General features: G+C 38.7%; 1 protein-coding gene across 2 annotated transcripts in view; it reads left to right on the forward strand.

Annotated features, from left to right (window-relative positions):
• JHY (junctional cadherin complex regulator) overlaps positions 1–11,688 on the forward strand; it is a 99,494-nt gene extending 87,806 nt beyond the window's left edge. For both annotated transcript variants that reach the window (XM_090291018.1, XM_090291019.1), the window contains exons 6-8: positions 8,464–8,544; positions 9,315–9,443; positions 11,252–11,688. In XM_090291018.1, coding sequence (XP_090147144.1) covers positions 8,464–8,544; positions 9,315–9,443; positions 11,252–11,449 — 408 coding nt within the window. In that variant the 3' untranslated portion in view covers positions 11,450–11,688. The remainder of the gene's footprint in view (positions 1–8,463; positions 8,545–9,314; positions 9,444–11,251) is intronic.
• The last annotated feature ends 4,889 nt before the right edge of the window (positions 11,689–16,577 follow it).

Here is a 16,577-nt window from a genome sequence, read left to right on the forward strand (position 1 = left end):
GAGCATTCCCTTTTTTACTTTTTTGGGGGGGGGGTTTGAATAACATGATTTTTTAAAATTTTATTTATTTTTTCTTTTTAACCTTTTAGGTGTACAGTCTGGTGGTTAGACAATTCCTGTGACTATTCTGTAACTACAGATTTGTATTTCTTAATATCTTCACCTCTTTCACCAAACCCCTAACCTCCTCTCCTCTGGAAACCACCAGTCCAGTCTCTGTATCTATGAGTCTGTTTCAATTTTTTGTTTCCTTATTTTGTTCAAAAAGAGCAATATTTTTAATGGAAGTGTTCATTATATAACCTTAAATATGTTTATTATTTTGTGTCCATAATCTCACTTAATTTATCTCAAAGAACCAATGCTCATCCCTAGTACATCTTAAATGTTCAAAATCTAGAGAAATCACTAAATAATTAAACTATAACTACACAATGAAATGTTATGCATAAAAGTCACATTTCAATCAGTGATGCTGAGCATCCTTTCATATGTCTGTCTTCTACGGAAAAATGCCTTTTCATGTCCTGTGCCCATTTACCAATCAGATTGTTTCTTTTTCTGTTATTGAGTTGGATGAGTTTCTTATATAAGTTGGATATCAATCCCTTATTAGATATATCATTTGTGAATATTTCTTCCATTCAGTAGGTTGCCTTTTTGCTTTATTGAAGATTTCCTTCACTGTACAGAAGCTTTTTAGTTTGATGTAATCCTATTTGTTTTTGCTTTTGTTTCCCTTGCCCAAGGGGACATATCCAAAGAGATATTAATCAGACTGATATCAAATAGTTTACTTCTTATGTTTCCTTCTGAGAGTTTTATGGTTTCAGGTTTTACATTTAAGCCTTTAACACATTTTGAGTTTATTTTTGTATATGGCTTAATAGAGCAGTCCAATTTCATTTTTTAAAGACACTGTCATAGCTCCAATGTATATTCTTACTTCCTTTGTCATACATTAATTGATGGTTTATTTCTGGTTCTCTATTCTATTCTATTGATCTATGTGTCTGTTTTTGTGCAAGTACCATACTATTTTGATTATTATAGCTTTGTAGTATAGTTTGAGATTGGGGAGTATGATACATCCCATTCCTCCCACCCCCCAATATTGCTTTGGCTATTTAGGGTCTTTTGTGGTTCCTTATATCCATGTTATATTCCTCCATTTATTTGTGTCCTCTTCACTTTTTTCCTCAATGTCTTACAGTTTTCAAAATATAGGTTTTTCACCTCCTTGGTTATGTTTATTCTAGGTATTTTATTCTTTGGTTTTTTCCTTGTAAAATAGTTTTTAAAGTATATTTTATTGATTATGTTGTTACAGTAGTTTCAATATTTTTCCCCTTTGCTCCCCTCTGCCCAGTATCCCCATTTCCTCCAGCAATCCCACCCCCCTTAGTTCATGTCCATGGGTCGTGCATATAAGTTCTTTGGCTTCACCCTTTCCTATATTATTCTTAACTTACCCCTGTCTATTTTGTACCAACCGATTATGCTTCTTAGTCCCTGCACCATATCCCCATTTCTCCCTCCTCCCCACTCCCAGCTGATAACCCTCCAAATGATCCCCATACCTATGATTCTGTTCCTATTCTGGTTTGCTTAGTTGAATTTTGTTTTTATTTTTTAGATTCAGTTGTTGATAGTTGTGAGTTTGTTGTCATTTTAGTGTTCATAGTCTTGATCTTCTTTTTCTTAACTAAGTCCCTTTGACATTTCATATAATAATGGCTTGGTGGTGATGAGCTCCTTTAGCTTCACCTTGTCTGGGAAGCACTTCATCTGCCCTTCCATTCTAAATGATAGTTTTGCTGGATAGAGAAATCCTGGTTGCAGGTTGCCTTTCATCACATTGAATACTGTTTGCTAGTCCCTTCCTGCTTGCAAAGTGTCCTCTGAGTAATCAGCTGATAGTCCTGTAGGCACCCCCTGTAGGCAACTCTCTGCCTCTCTCTTGCTGCCCCCAGGACTCTCTCTTTATCTTTCACCTTTGGCATCTCAATCATGATGTGTCCTGGTGTGGTCCCCTCTGGATTCAGCTCTCCCGGGACCCTCCATGCTTCCTGGACCTGTATGTCCATCTTCTTCACAAATTTTGGGACGTTTTCCTCATTTTTTAAAATTCTTGCTTCCTCATTCTGCACTGGTCGACTGTTTTTTTCTTCCTTATGTTCCAAATCATTGATTTGAACCCTGGTTTCCTTCCCTTCACCATTGGTTTTGTGTGGATTTTCCTTCATTTCACTTAGCATAGCCTTTACTTCTTCTCTTACGTGTTTGCCGTACTCAAGCATATCTGTCTAGCCTGTGAGCATCTTTATCACTAGTGTTTCAAATTCTGCATCTGTTAGGTTGTCTATTTCCTCATCTGTTAGGTTGGCTATCTCCTTGTCGCTTAGTTCTGTTTCCCTTTTGGGCCATATTTCTATGTCGCCTCAATCTAACAGGCTCCTGTGTTTGTTTGCCTCTGCGTGCCAGGTAGAGCTGTCGCTCCTGTTATGTTGTATGGGGCGGAGTCTTAGTGATTCGTCACTATAGGGTGACCTGTTTCACCACGTTGTGGTGCTGTATGTGGGGGAGGGGCCCAAGAGGGAACAATGCCGCCAGCCCAGCACTCACCCCTTTTCCAGGCACCTCTTCCACTATTGCACCGGACTGGCGCCCCTCTAGCTGCTGCCCTGGCCATCATTACCAGAGTGGGTGGGTCTGGAGACATTCTAGGACTGTGGGGGCCCTTTAAACAAGCGGACTCTGCTGAGACCAGCAGTTTCTGCCTTTACCCCAACCCCCACTGGTCTGCACAGTCAGAAACAATGAGGCTTGATTTTACCTGGTGCCGGGACCATGAGCTACAAGATCCCGTGAGGAGCTGGGAATGCTCCCCAGGTGTCCTGCCTGACTTTTTTAAATGTGTGACTGCACTTTCCGCCAGCCTGCCTGCTGCTGCCATCACACTGCATCCTCTCCGCCCCGGTTCTGCTTCTCCTACCTGTCTGGATGAGTATTTCTTCTTTATATCTTTGTTTGCTGGACTTCCGTGTTGTTTGATTTTTCTGGAACTTCTGATTGTTTCTAGTTTTGATGTAGTTGTATTCCTTCTTAGTTGTGGAGGGAGATGCAACGTGTCTGTCTACACCTCCATCTTGTCCGGAAGTCCCGTAAAATAGATCGGTATTTTATTCTTTTTGCTGCAATTGTGAATGATATTGGTTTTTTTATTTCTTTTTCTGATTGTTCATTATTAGAGTATAGGAACATGACAGATTTCTATATACTAATTTTCTAGTCTTCTCCTTTACTGAATTCTTTTATTAACTTTCTTAATTTTTTGGTGGACTCTTTAGGGTGTTCTATATCTAGTATCATGTCATCTGCAAATGGTGACATATGAAAATATGCTCAACATTGTACTTCCAGTTAAGATGGAGACATAGGTAGACATGCTCTGACTCTTTGAACAACCACAAAACGAATAAAAGAATTACAACTAAATCTCAAAACAAATAACACCCAAAACTGTCTGAAAATCAAACTGTATGGAAATCCAACAACCAAGCGTTTAAAGAAGCCACAATCATCCAGATGGATAGGAGGGGCGGAGACACAGAGACAGGGCAGAGAGGCAAGGAGATGCAATGTGGTGCAGAGAGGCAAGAGTGGAGGCAGCAAAATGGGCAGTCCCATATTCATGTGTAGTAGATAAAAATCAGGAGGGATACCTTGGGAGTGAGCAATCCCATTCCCAGGCCAGATAGCACAGCCCAAGGTCCCAGCACCAGAAGATAAATCCCTATAACTTCTGGTGGTAAAAAACAGTGGGGATTGGGGCAGCAGAAAAAACTGCCAGATTTTCAGGAAACTTTGCTTAAAGGGCCCACACCGTCTTAAAACATAACACAAACCCACTCACTAAGGCAACAGGTGGAAGGGCACCAGTCACATACAGGGAGTGGGTAAAGTGACTGGTAATGGGACAAGAGTCAGGCAAACCCCCAGAAACCAGGTAGCACCACAGTCCCCTCTGACCCCTCACCTTACAAAAAGCCAGAAAGTGGTGAAGCCAGTTCCTCCACCTTGGTAATTATCTAATGCTCCACCCCACACAAATTACAGGTGTCATTTATAGGGGGTCAAAGCAGTTCTACATAGTGCACAGAAAAAAACACAGGGAAGCTGTCAAATTGAAGAGACAAAGAAATATGGCCCAAATGAAAGAACAGAACAAAACCCCAGAAAAAGAACTAAACAAAATGGAGATAGCCAACCTATCAGATGCAGAGTTCAAAACACTGGTGATCAAGATGCTCAAAGAACTCACTGAGTATGGCAACAATATAAAGGTATAAAGGAAGAAATGAATTATATTAAGTGAAATTAAAAAAAAAAATCTAAAGGGAACCAACAGTGAAGAGAAGGAAGCCAGAATCCAAATCAACTACTTGAAACATAAGGAATAAATAAACATTCAACAGAACAAAGAAACAAGAATTCAAAAAAAAGAGAATAGTATAAGGAAACTCTGGGACATCTGGGACATCTCCAAATGTGCCAACAAACAAATAATAGGGATGCCAGAAGGAGAAGAGGAAGAGGAAGGAATTGAAAACTTATTTGAAAAAATAGTAAAAGAAAACTTCCCTAAATTGGTGAAGGAAATAGACATACAAGTCCAGGAAGTACAGATAGTCCCAAACAAGGTGGGCCCAAAGAGGACCAAATGAAGACATATCATAATCAAAATGCCAAAGGTTAAAGATAAACAGAGAATCTTAAAAGCAGTAAGAAAAAAAAACAGAGAGTTAACTACCAAGGAGTTCCCATAAGACTATCAGATGATTTCTCAAAAGAAACTTTGTAGACAAGAAGGGACTGGCAAGAAGTATTCAAAGTGATGAAAAGCAAAAATCTACAACCAAAATTATTCTATCCAGCAAAGCTATCATTTAGAATGAAAGGGCAGATAAACTACTTCCCAGACAAGATAAAGCTAAAGAGGTTCATCGCCACCAAGCCATTATTACAGGAAATGTTAAAGGCACTTATTTAAGAAAAAGAAGAAGATCAAAACTATGAACATTAAAAAGGCAACAAATTCACAACTATCAACAATTGAATCTAAAAAACAAAGACAAACCAAGCACAACCAGAACAGGAACAGAATCATAGATATGGAGATCACTTGGAGGGTTATCAGCTGGGAGGGGGAAGGGAGAAAATGGGGGAAGTGGTGCAGGGATTAAGAAGCATAATTGGTGATACAAAATAGACAGGGGGATGTTAAGAATAATATAGGAAATCGAGAAGCCAAAGAAATTATATGCACAACCCATGCACATGAACTAAGGGTGGGGGATTGCTGGAGGCATGGCAGTGTTGGGTGGAGGGGGGAAAAGGGGGAAAATTAGGGGAACTGTAATAACATAATCAACAAAATTATACTTAAAATAAGATGCTCAGCATCACTAATTATCAGGGAAATGTATATCAAAACCATAATGATATACTACCACATATCAGTTCAAATGGCTGTTATTAAAAAGTCAACAATGTTTCTCTCCCCCTCTTTCTCCTTTCCCCTCTCTCTAAAAACAAATAAATAAAATAAAATTTTTTTAAAAAGTCAACAAATAACGTGTTGACAAGGATGTGGCAAAAAGGAAACTCTTATGCCCTGTTGGTGGGAATACAAATTAGTGCAGCTCCTTTAAGGCTTTATAAACCCTTCCCACACACTTATAAACGGTCCCAGTCCCTTATTAACCTTTCCTACTCCCTTATTAACCTTTTCCACACTGTTATAAACACTACTTATGTTCTTAAACATATTCTACACTCTTAAACCTACGTAACTTTAACAACATACATATACAGTACTGCAAAATCCTGCAATATAGCGAAAAACCTGTGATAAATAAATATAATATTTTTAAAAATCCCGCGATACAGTGAGGCCACGATAAGTGAACCACGATATACAGAGGGACTACTGTATACAATGGAATATCATGCAGCAATAAAAAAGAGTGAAATGTTTCTATTTGCAAGAACATGGATGGATCTAAAGGATATTATTCTAAGTGAAACAAGTCAAGGAAAGACAAATACACTATGGTTCTACTTATATGTGGAATCTTTTAAAAAAAAGAAGGAAAGAAAGAAAGGAAAAGAAAGACTTATAGGAACAAAGACCAAAGGAATGATGACCAGAAGAAGGGGCTGGGGAATGGGTGAAAATGTGAAGGGAGATATAGTCAGAATATTGTGATGAATTCACATGGTGACAGATGATTACTAGAATTAGTGGGGCAATCCATTGTAAGATATAAAAATGTCCAATCACTGAAACTAATATAACCAACATAAGATTTTATACCAACTATTTAACTTTTTAATTTTTTTGTAGACATTTTCAAAAAATATTTAGTGATAAGAAAATATAGTGTGATGCTAAACTTCTTAGTGAAAAAAAAATTAATTGTAGCGTAGGGACAATTTTATAAGAGTTAACAAATAGATCCAAAGGGCAGAAGCAACTGTAGTGGTTTGCTGGGGCTGATTCTTCTTAAAGGGGATCTATGGTTTTGAAATGCCTTTGATAAACAGTATTTCTTCCAGATACTGTATTGTTATTAATTGCTAATGATTTCAGTCCAAAGACTTCTTTAGGAAAAGGTTTTCTCTCACCTTTTAGAATTAGATGCACTGAAAGAGTTTTGACTCTAACTGTTGAACATTCTAACTGAGCAAATTCTAGTTACAGAACTTGTAATCCTTGCAGTGTAAAAGGGCTGCCTATATGATGCATGATTTTGGCCCTTTGAAGCTCAGAGACATACCATAGAAAACTTCTAGTACCTGAGGAATTTTACCTTCAGCTACAAGTCACAGAATTACCATTTACAGCAACTTCAAGCATATGGGTTCTTTTTCTTACAATTAATCTACCAGTAAGTAGGTGCTAACATGATGGTTCTACATCTCAAAACATCAGAACCAGTATTTGTGTGATTCTTTTTTTCTTCCCTGCCTACCAGATCGCCTGTGAAGCTGCAACAACAGGAATCACTTTCACATTCCAGTCAAGATCAAGGGAAGGGGGGGGGGCAGGGTTGCTGCACCAGGCCAAATAAAAGCTTCCTAAGATGCATCCTCTACCTAACCCAGGAAACTTGCACTCACTCCTCATGGGCCAGAGCTCAGTGCTGGGGGCCTGGGGAAAAAGTGGTTGGCTCTGAGCCTCCACAGTGGAAAATGACAATGGAGATGCTAATTGGTATGACCTCTGCGTGGTCAGTCAGCAGGCCACTGATAGTACAATATGTGGATGTAAGTTCATTGTTAAGGTTTGGGAGTTAAGCCACAGTAACTGTATCCAATATGATAAAAAAAAATTTTAGGTCTCTGGACTGTCTGCCAAATTCTATCTAAGGAAAATGCTTATTAGATATATTGTATATCAAAGGACTTAACAATTAATAGAAGCTTTCAAAATTTACCTCGTCTTTAGCCTACAGATTATGACAAGCAGAGTTAGCACAGCACTGCTACCTCTTCAGTGTGGCTGGTCTGCCTCCATTCTACCACTCAGATCACCCACCTAGGCGTGCACTACAATAGATACTGTCATCCAGACCATCTCTTTGGTATCATCCTTCCTACCCTTTCCACGGAAGGAAACCAAATAAACCACAGACTCGAAGGAAAAAGGGTTTGGTTTCCCCACAAGGGCATGTGCTACAAGAGGCAAGTCAGTTTTAATGTTAAAAGCAGCAGTCTGAAAAATGTCTTAATCCATCCTATTAGAGTTTTTCCTGCCTGTTCTTGTGCTCAAGGGTCATAATTAATTAATTAAGTTGTCTCATGTTACTTTGTCCCTTTAATGACAAAAATAATAAGAGTTATATAAAATTATTTGGACATTTTAAAATATCCAAATCACACTAAATCAAATGATTTTCTCAGCAGGTGATGCCTAGGGTCTTAACCCTGAAATGTTTACTTTCTTTAGATTATTATAACATCGGTAAACAGGGTACTCTTATTTTGAAGTACTGTGCTTACCTGGTTCATTCAGATTGCGTCTTCCAGGGATGTCGTTTGGTTTGGCAGACCATACAAGACTAGATATACTGGTAACAGCAGCAGTAAAGTGGTAATCCACATATTACAGTGAAATGTTAACAACAAAATAACACTTGGCTCACTTGAAATTTTTTATTCAAAATGTCCAGAATTTTAAATTTTTTAATTGCAGAAGCATAAAAGTCAGAACATGTTAGGTAACAGCTACAAAATACCAAAGAAACTATTATCAGTAACTACCAGTAAAACAGAAGAACTGTCAGGAAATGCACCCATTCTCCATTTCCCTTCTTCCCTTCCTTACGCGGTAGCTGTGACAGCTGTGGAAGGCATACAAGTCCTTAAAAGAAACTGTCTCTGTGAATGTATTTTTAGAGTTCAAGGCGGAAAGGTTACCAGAAACGAGATGTGAAGCTTGGAGGCCTTGGACCTGACCTTGAGTCCATCAGAGATAAAGTGAGTGTGATGTGCATGCAGTGTTTTCAGGCCTGGATTTGTCCATCTGTCCTTTAGCAAAAATGTGTAAGATATCCTCCAGAACCAAGTTCTAATTCAGATGTGTCTGAATGGAGACACTTCTGAAATATCACTGGTAATGGAGACCCAGGCATTTTTCTTACTGAAAAGTAAAATTACTTAGTCAATGTTGTTTTACGTGTCCACCTTTTAGTGTTGAAGGCCTGCACAGAAAAATGGGGTTTGCGCACATGAAAAGAGATGTGTAGGTTATATGCTTGTAGGTCTTTCCCAGTAGAGTTATCGTGGTAATTTTGAACAGTAGCTACAGAGAAGACACTCAGGCTAAGAATTTCCCGACCCATGAAAAGTGCATCCACTTTATTCTCTTTCCTCGAGTGAAAGCAGATCTCCATTTAATGTGTTTTAACTGCAGTTGCACTCAAGGCATAAAAAGAGAGTCTAGTTCAAAGTTAGAAGCAAAAATGAAAATAAATTGGGTAAACGCAACAAAGAAGAGGCTGGATGTGATTTAGCCACTGTTAAGGGAATGCTGGGTGGGCTGCTGCGGAGATGTCCCCCTCTGAGAGACGCTGCTCCTAAGAGAAGCATCACTTAACCATTTCTTCGCTGTCCCCGTGCCTGTGGCAGCCCATTTCCCTGTGCTGCTGAGAAAGTGCCTCCCTCACTGAAGGCAGTGCCACTTTAAATAGAGAGCAGAGAGATCCCGCAGGACCAGCGAGTCCCTGTCACTGTGTTTCTCTGAACAGATGCAGAAATTAATACAGCAAAAGGAATATGCAAAACAAGTTCAGGAGTACAACATGAAGACACTATCCGTTCTGTCAAAACCACACACAACAAAAACCGAAAATAAAGCCGCCATCTCTCGGCAGAAGGTAAGAAATTCTCACCAATGCATTTACCTTTTCAATTAGAATTGAAAAGAAACCTTTGTTACCTCACAACATAATAAATTCCTCCATGGTTTGTGAACACAGGATGTTTTAGCTACCATTCGTCACTTACAGAAATGGATGTAAAAATGATATACACGCCTATGATGCTGTGAGGTTAGCCTTTTACTTTTCCTGAAGTTTATTATTACCTTTATTCATCTGCATGTTTTCTTCGAAGTGGGGTAGTCCCAGGTTGTCACACGTAAAAATCGAAGAGTAAGGAGATTTGTTAGTGACTTGAGATCGGTAGTAGCTTCTGTCAATTCCATTTTCTACCACGGAGTAAGTTTTAAGGAAGTTAATGCTTTCATGCTGTTTATGGGGCCTACATCAAAGAAAAGCCCTTCATTGTTTCTCTCAAGTTCAGTCTCCCATGTTTTTCCCAAGGGGTTGTAATAGAAAGCTTCCTCTGTCCAAGAAAAATGATGTCATAAAATACAGAATTCTCCCTCTTAGTCAGAGTCATCTAACTATAAGTCGTGATGTGAATGAAATATGTTCTGTGGAGACATGGAGCCTTACAGAGAAAGTCCCTGCCTCAGTCCCAATAAGGACAAGTGACCCTTTGGGGCCTTTAGGAATTTGTACTTCGTGTTCTCATTCACAGACCATCATATGTTTTTGTTTGTTTGTTTGTTTGTTTTTTAGAGATAGGGGAAGGGAGGGAGAAAGAGAGGGAGAGAAACATCTATCAGTTGCCTCTCGCATGCACCCTGACAGGGACTGAACCTGCAACCAATGCATGGGCCCTGACTGGGAATCGAACCAGCAATCTTTTGGTTCACAGGCTGATGCTCAAACCCCTGAGCCACACTAGCCAAGGCCAGATCATCATATTTTTTACTTATTACCTTTCTTCCTCAGAGCACGAAGACCTCAATTCACTTGAGTTTCCATGGTGCCACTTTTTCTTTATTCCTACAATCCATTACTTTTTTTAATGAAGAGATTCAAGGCAACAAGTCTATTACTAGAAATTCATATGGAAATCACCTACAGATAACTGAGAAGTATAGAGTTTTTCTGTTTTTAGGGTATTTTTTTCCATTTAGGACCTAAACATACTATCCACTCCTGTTTTAGCCATCAAGAAGCTCTTATTGAAATGTAAAACTGATATAAAGGCAGATTTAGAAATCTTATTTAGTCATCTTATTTTTATTATAATGCCTTTCAGAACTGACATCACCCAGAAAAAAAAGAATACTGCCTTTTTCTGTATCCAGGTTTATATAGGTATACTAAAAGAAAGAAAAAGAATAATTTTAACCTCTAATAAATACTTGTTAGATTTCTAAGAGCCTAGGAACAAGAATAGTTAGTATAATAATGGAGGTGCAATTTTATGTCAACTACAGTGACATCTTTGGCCTAAAGTGGTAACAAGTCCTCTTTGGATAGAGATGTCTGTTAATATTGCCTTATGATAAGTTTGGATTTAATAAGATCAAACACTGAATAAGGTTCTGTTTTATAAGGAAAACATTGAAAGGTATAACTATATGTACCATTTTCAAATCTTTTTCACAGCTAATTCTTATGTGGCTAATTTATTTTGTTTAAACTGTGAGTTATACCACATTATTTGCATTTTCCATTTGATCTCCATTTCCATTCATACCTTAGTACATTATTGTAGCAACAGTCTTCACCTATATTATCAATAAACATTTCCTAAGACTAGATTAAATTTAAAGAACCCAGGGCTCACTTCATATTTCAAATAAAATTTTTTTTTATGCCTTCAGGCTTTGGAATACGCTAAGACCATCCCCAAACCCAAACCTTCAAATCTGACTGATCAAATGTCAAAGGATAAGAAAAATCCAACCTCTGCTGGGAAGGAAGACACTCTGCCGGAAATCTCACTACTGGAAATACTACAGAGCAGACACGAAAGGGAAAAACAAGCTGTGGCTGCTTTCAAAGTCCTTCACATTGTCTAGACACATATGCAGGGGACCAAAACACCCTGAGAATGGACGTGCAGCAAAGAAATTCCAACCAGTCTCTCCACATTGAGGGTGATGAGCTATTATTGAAGTCAAACTACAGGCCCTGTTTGCTTTACATGGGATTTAAAATATGGAGCCCTATTACATTATGGTGCCATATTATACTTTCTAGGAAGAAAATTTTTGATTATTTGTTTTTGAATCAGTTAGAATTTGGGGCTGGGCAAGAACTAGGGAATAAAGCCTTTTGGTCTTATACTGGATCTTTTGATTTCTTAGATAATCTCTACTCTTCCTTAGAATAATGGAAATTATCCAGAAATAAGTTTATCAACTTATGTTTCTCTCTTTTACATTACTAATAATAGAAGAGTATAAACACTTCAGTTTTTGCTAAGATAAACTCAAATTGGACCAGTATACTTTGAGATACCATTTCCAAAATATTTCTAAAGTCTATTTTTAACAAAGGTTTTATATATAAGATCAGAAGAAATGAAGATACATCTAGAGCTGCCTACTCAAGTAGAACAAATCCTAACGTTGTTCCAACAGAGCATCAAGATGTTAATTACAAATCCTCCACGTTCAGAAACACCCATCTCAGGCAACTCTGAGAGCCATACTTGGTCAAAGCTACTTACTCCAGACTTCCGGTCAAGATGGCAGCATAGGTAAACACAGTACTCGCATCTTCCCATGACCACATCAAAATTACAACTAAACTACAAAACAACTATCATTCAGAACCACTTGAAATTTGGCTGAATGTAAGTCCAAAAACTAGGATTTAAAGAAGAAGCCATATTGAGACTGATAGGAGGGGTGGAGACACAGAACCGGCTGGTCCCACACCCACGTGTGGTAGATAAAAATTGGAAAGATATCTTGGCTGTGGAGGTCCCCCTGAGGAGCCAGGGATCCCAGCCCCACATGAGACCCCCCCCAGCCCAGGCCTACAGTGCCAGGAAGAGAGTCCCCATAACTTATAGCCATAAAAACCAGCAGGGATTGGGCCTGAGTGAGGTGGAGGGCTTCTGAAGTAGGCCCAAATGTTCCTCTTAAAGGGCTTGTGCACAGACTTACACAGACTCACTCCCTCTGAGCTCCAGCACTGCGGAAGGAGCTCAAAAGGCACCAGGGACACACAGGGAGGAGCTGATTTTCTGTCATCAGGGTGAAAACTGGGGGGACAGCTTTTTCTCAGACAGAAGTGTGGGCAGCCAGGTACCACACCTCAATCTCTATCAATCTGGCTCACACTGTTTGCCCCACAGTGGTGATTCCCTGAAACTCCTGCCACACCCAGCTTTCCAGCCCACCAAGCTGTTTCCAGTGGCTTTTTCATACAACTGGCCTCTTTTGCCTCATGCTTCAGACTTTCCTTTAAAAACATATCTCAAACTTTCAGCCAAAATAGAGGCATAGGTGGACACGCTACATCTCTCTCCACAATTAAGAAGGAATACAACTACTTGGAAACTGGAGACAACCAGAAGTTCCAGAAAACAGAGTTGCATGGAAGTCCAACAAACAAAGATATAAAGAAGAAATACTCATCCAAACAGGTGGGAGGAGCAGAGCTTGGGTGGGGAGGACACAGTGTGGTGGCAGCGGCAGTAACAGTGGCTGTGGCTTGCTGGTGGAAACCGCAGTCAAACATTTAAAACAAGAAAGGTAGGACACCTGGGGAGCATTCCCAGTGAAAGACCAGGCCGCACAGCTCACATTTCCGGCACCATGGAAAATAAAGCCTTATTGCTTCTGACTGAAAATCAGTGGGGATTGAGGTGGAGGAAGAAACTACCAGTCTCTCAGCAGAATCCACTTGTTTATAGGCCCCCAGGGTCCTAGGACATCCACAAACCCACCCACTCTGGGAACCACAAATAGGGCAACAGATAGAGAGGAGCCAGTCCCATACAGGAAGTGGGAGTAGTGCCTGGAAAAGGGGCAAGTACTGTGCAAGTGGCATTGTTTCCTCTCAGACCCCCCCCCCAATACAGCGCCACAACATGATGAAATGCATTGCCCTGTACTGATGAATACCTAAGGCTCTGCCCCTTACAATGTAACAGGTGCAACAGCTCTACCTAAGACACATAGACAAACACAGGAACCTGTCAAGATGAGGAGACAGAGAAGTATGCCCCAAAAGAAGGAGCAGATCAAGGTTCCAGTGGGAGAACTAAGCAACAAGGAGATAGCCAACCTAACAAATGTAGATCAAAACACTAGTAATGAAGAAGCTCATAGATTTAACAGATATGCTTGAGAACAGCAAATGCAGAAGGCTATGTTATGTGAAATGAAGGAAAGTCTACACAAAACCAATGGTAAAGGGAAGAAAACTGGGATTCAAATCAGTGGTTTGGAACGTAAGGAAGAAATAATCAGTCAACCAGTACAAAATGAAAAAAATAAGAATTGAAAAAAATGAGAAGCTTAGGAACCTCTGGGACAACTTTAAATGTGTCAACATCTGAATCATAGGGGTACCAGAAGGAGAAGAGGAAGAGCAAGAAATTGAAAGCATATGTGAAAAAATAATGGAGGAAAACTTCCCAAATTTGGCGAAGGAAATAGACATACAAGTCCAAGAAGCAGAGAGTCCCAAAGAGGACCACACCAAGACACATCATAATTAAAATGCCAAAAGTTCAAGAGAAAGAAAGAATCTTAAAAGCAGCAAGAGAAAAGAATTACCTACAAAGGGGTTCCTATAAGACTATCAACTGATTTCTCAAAAGAAATTTTGCAGGCAAGAAGGGACTGGCAAGCAGTATTCAATGTAATGAGAAGCAAGGACCTACAACCAAGATTACTCTATCTAGCAAAGCTATCATTTGGAATGCAAGGACAGATAAAGTGCTTTCCAGACAAGGTGAAGCTAAAGGAGTTCATCATCACCAAGCCCTTATTATATGAAATGTTAAAAAGATTTATTTAAGAAAAAGAAGATCAAAACTATTAACAGTAAAATGACAACAAACTCACACTATCAACAGCCTGCAGGCCAGGTCCCCAGCTGGGGGCATGCGAGAGGCACTGGTTCTCGCCCTCTCTTTCTCCCTCCCTTCCCCTCTTTCTAAAAATAAAAATACAAAAGTTGAAAAGTGAACAGATATCTCTGAAAGAGAAATGTTTTTAAAAAGTTACTCCAATTATGTAAATTTGCTGATCATATTGCCATCACAAATATCTTAAAATATTATCAAATGTGTACTTTTTCACAAGGAAATAACATTAGGTAAGATAAAATCATTCCATAGTTTACTACTGAATGTTAGGATTACTAAGTATTTTTACTTTTTAAAATATTCTGAAATTGAATGAACATTATAAAATTCCGAGATCTTGGAATAATTCTAGATTATTTCTTTTTCTTTTTTACTTGCTTATATTAGATGGGCGTTACTTTCTTAGATGGCCATATCCATAAATAGATTATCTTAACTATGATTTAAGGCAGATCTATTTATCTACAGAGGTGGCATAAAAACTAGCTTTGGAGATTTACTCCTATGTTGTATGCATTTTACATAAGCCATGTGTGGTATAAAAGCTGCCTGTACTTAACTTTCTCTTAAAACTGGAAGCAATTAGAATTAAGTCTGGAAAGAAAATGAGTATCTGAAGATAAATAATAAACTGACAAACCATGTTTCTGTGGTATTTGGAAAAATCATATCAAACACAAGGAGTTAGTTTATAAAAATCACAGCTGAAATGACTCCTAAAATATATTTGCAAAAGAAGAGGGACCATCAGCATATGCAGTGAAGACTTTTCTAAGAAACATGACATGAAATAATTTTTCATGGCCTTAAATTTTAAACTTACTCTGGAAGATAAAATAATTCTCAGAGACACTTCCCTATTTCCATATTAAAGGAATAGGGTAAATTTTTAAATATTTCATTTGCCATAGAGTATCTTAAAATAATTTAGAGCTTGGAACAGATTTCTCTTATTCACCCACCAGTTTTTCAGAAGAAGAAATGGAGATCACGAAAGGATACAGGACTCAGAAGTCCACAGTCCTACTGACAGTAATGGAAGAGCAGCCAGGTCTAAACTCCAGAGTTTCAACACCAACGACAGCACCGTTAGATTATTTCTTTATGGGAAACAGTTCTTGTTTTACTGTGTAGGCAAAGAGCATGTAGTCGACATGAATTTCAGTTTTAGATTTGAATTTCCATAATGAAGTTTCATATTCAGAAATATGCATTGCTATGTTCCTTATCATATTTTTAACATGTACAACCTGGCAACTTCATTATCATACTGACAAAGTTGTAAGAGACATGTATAAAGCAACCCAGAGGTTGAGCAATAAAAAAGATGCTATTTCCTTTTTCTCCAGAACATATAAAAACCATCCCATAACCACTTCTCTGTTAGCCTAAGCATTGTTAAATCCTTTAGGCATTTTCACACATACTATCAAGAACCCACACTCAGTTGAAGCAAGTTAGAAAATTCAGTTGACTGTCAAACATTTCACAAGATCTTGACTCCCAAGGCAAGTCTTCATCATCCATCCTGTAAGATGATAGAACACCAAAATTCTTTGTATGCAAATGTTTAGAGTGACAGATGGCATCTAAAATGACTTGGGCTAAAGAAATACGCATATTTGTTGAACATTTGGGGTTGAAATAAAAAATGAATCAAAATAGGCCTTTATCTGGCCTCAAGTGACCTCACCACGATGAGATCCAGCAGACTGTCACTAAGCTACCATGACACCTAGGGAAGAGATGCTGCAAAAACTGTGAATGATGAACAATGTTTTGCTGCTCCTTTCAAGTGAATTGTACTAATGACAATATTTACCTTTTATAGACTCATGTGGATCAGTGATCATTTTTATACTGTTTGTTTCAGATATTTAAGAACTAAAAAGATCCACCTATTAGAAAACAAGGGACTCTAAGCGTGAGTGCTGTAATGATGGAGGGCCGTGTTTTACCAGATGTTATACGTGCCACTGAAAGACACAGTGCCTGATCTGCCTAATTGCAATGAACGGGAGTAAATAAGGGATCGTTAAACACATCTTATCTATTATGGCCTCTTTTTTATGGTGTTGTTTCATCTTGAGGTTCCAACA

This window comes from Furipterus horrens, unplaced genomic scaffold (genome assembly GCF_987537825.1).
Source record: "Furipterus horrens unplaced genomic scaffold, mFurHor1.1.pri manual_scaffold_11, whole genome shotgun sequence".
Classification (NCBI taxonomy): Eukaryota; Metazoa; Chordata; class Mammalia; order Chiroptera; family Furipteridae; genus Furipterus; species Furipterus horrens.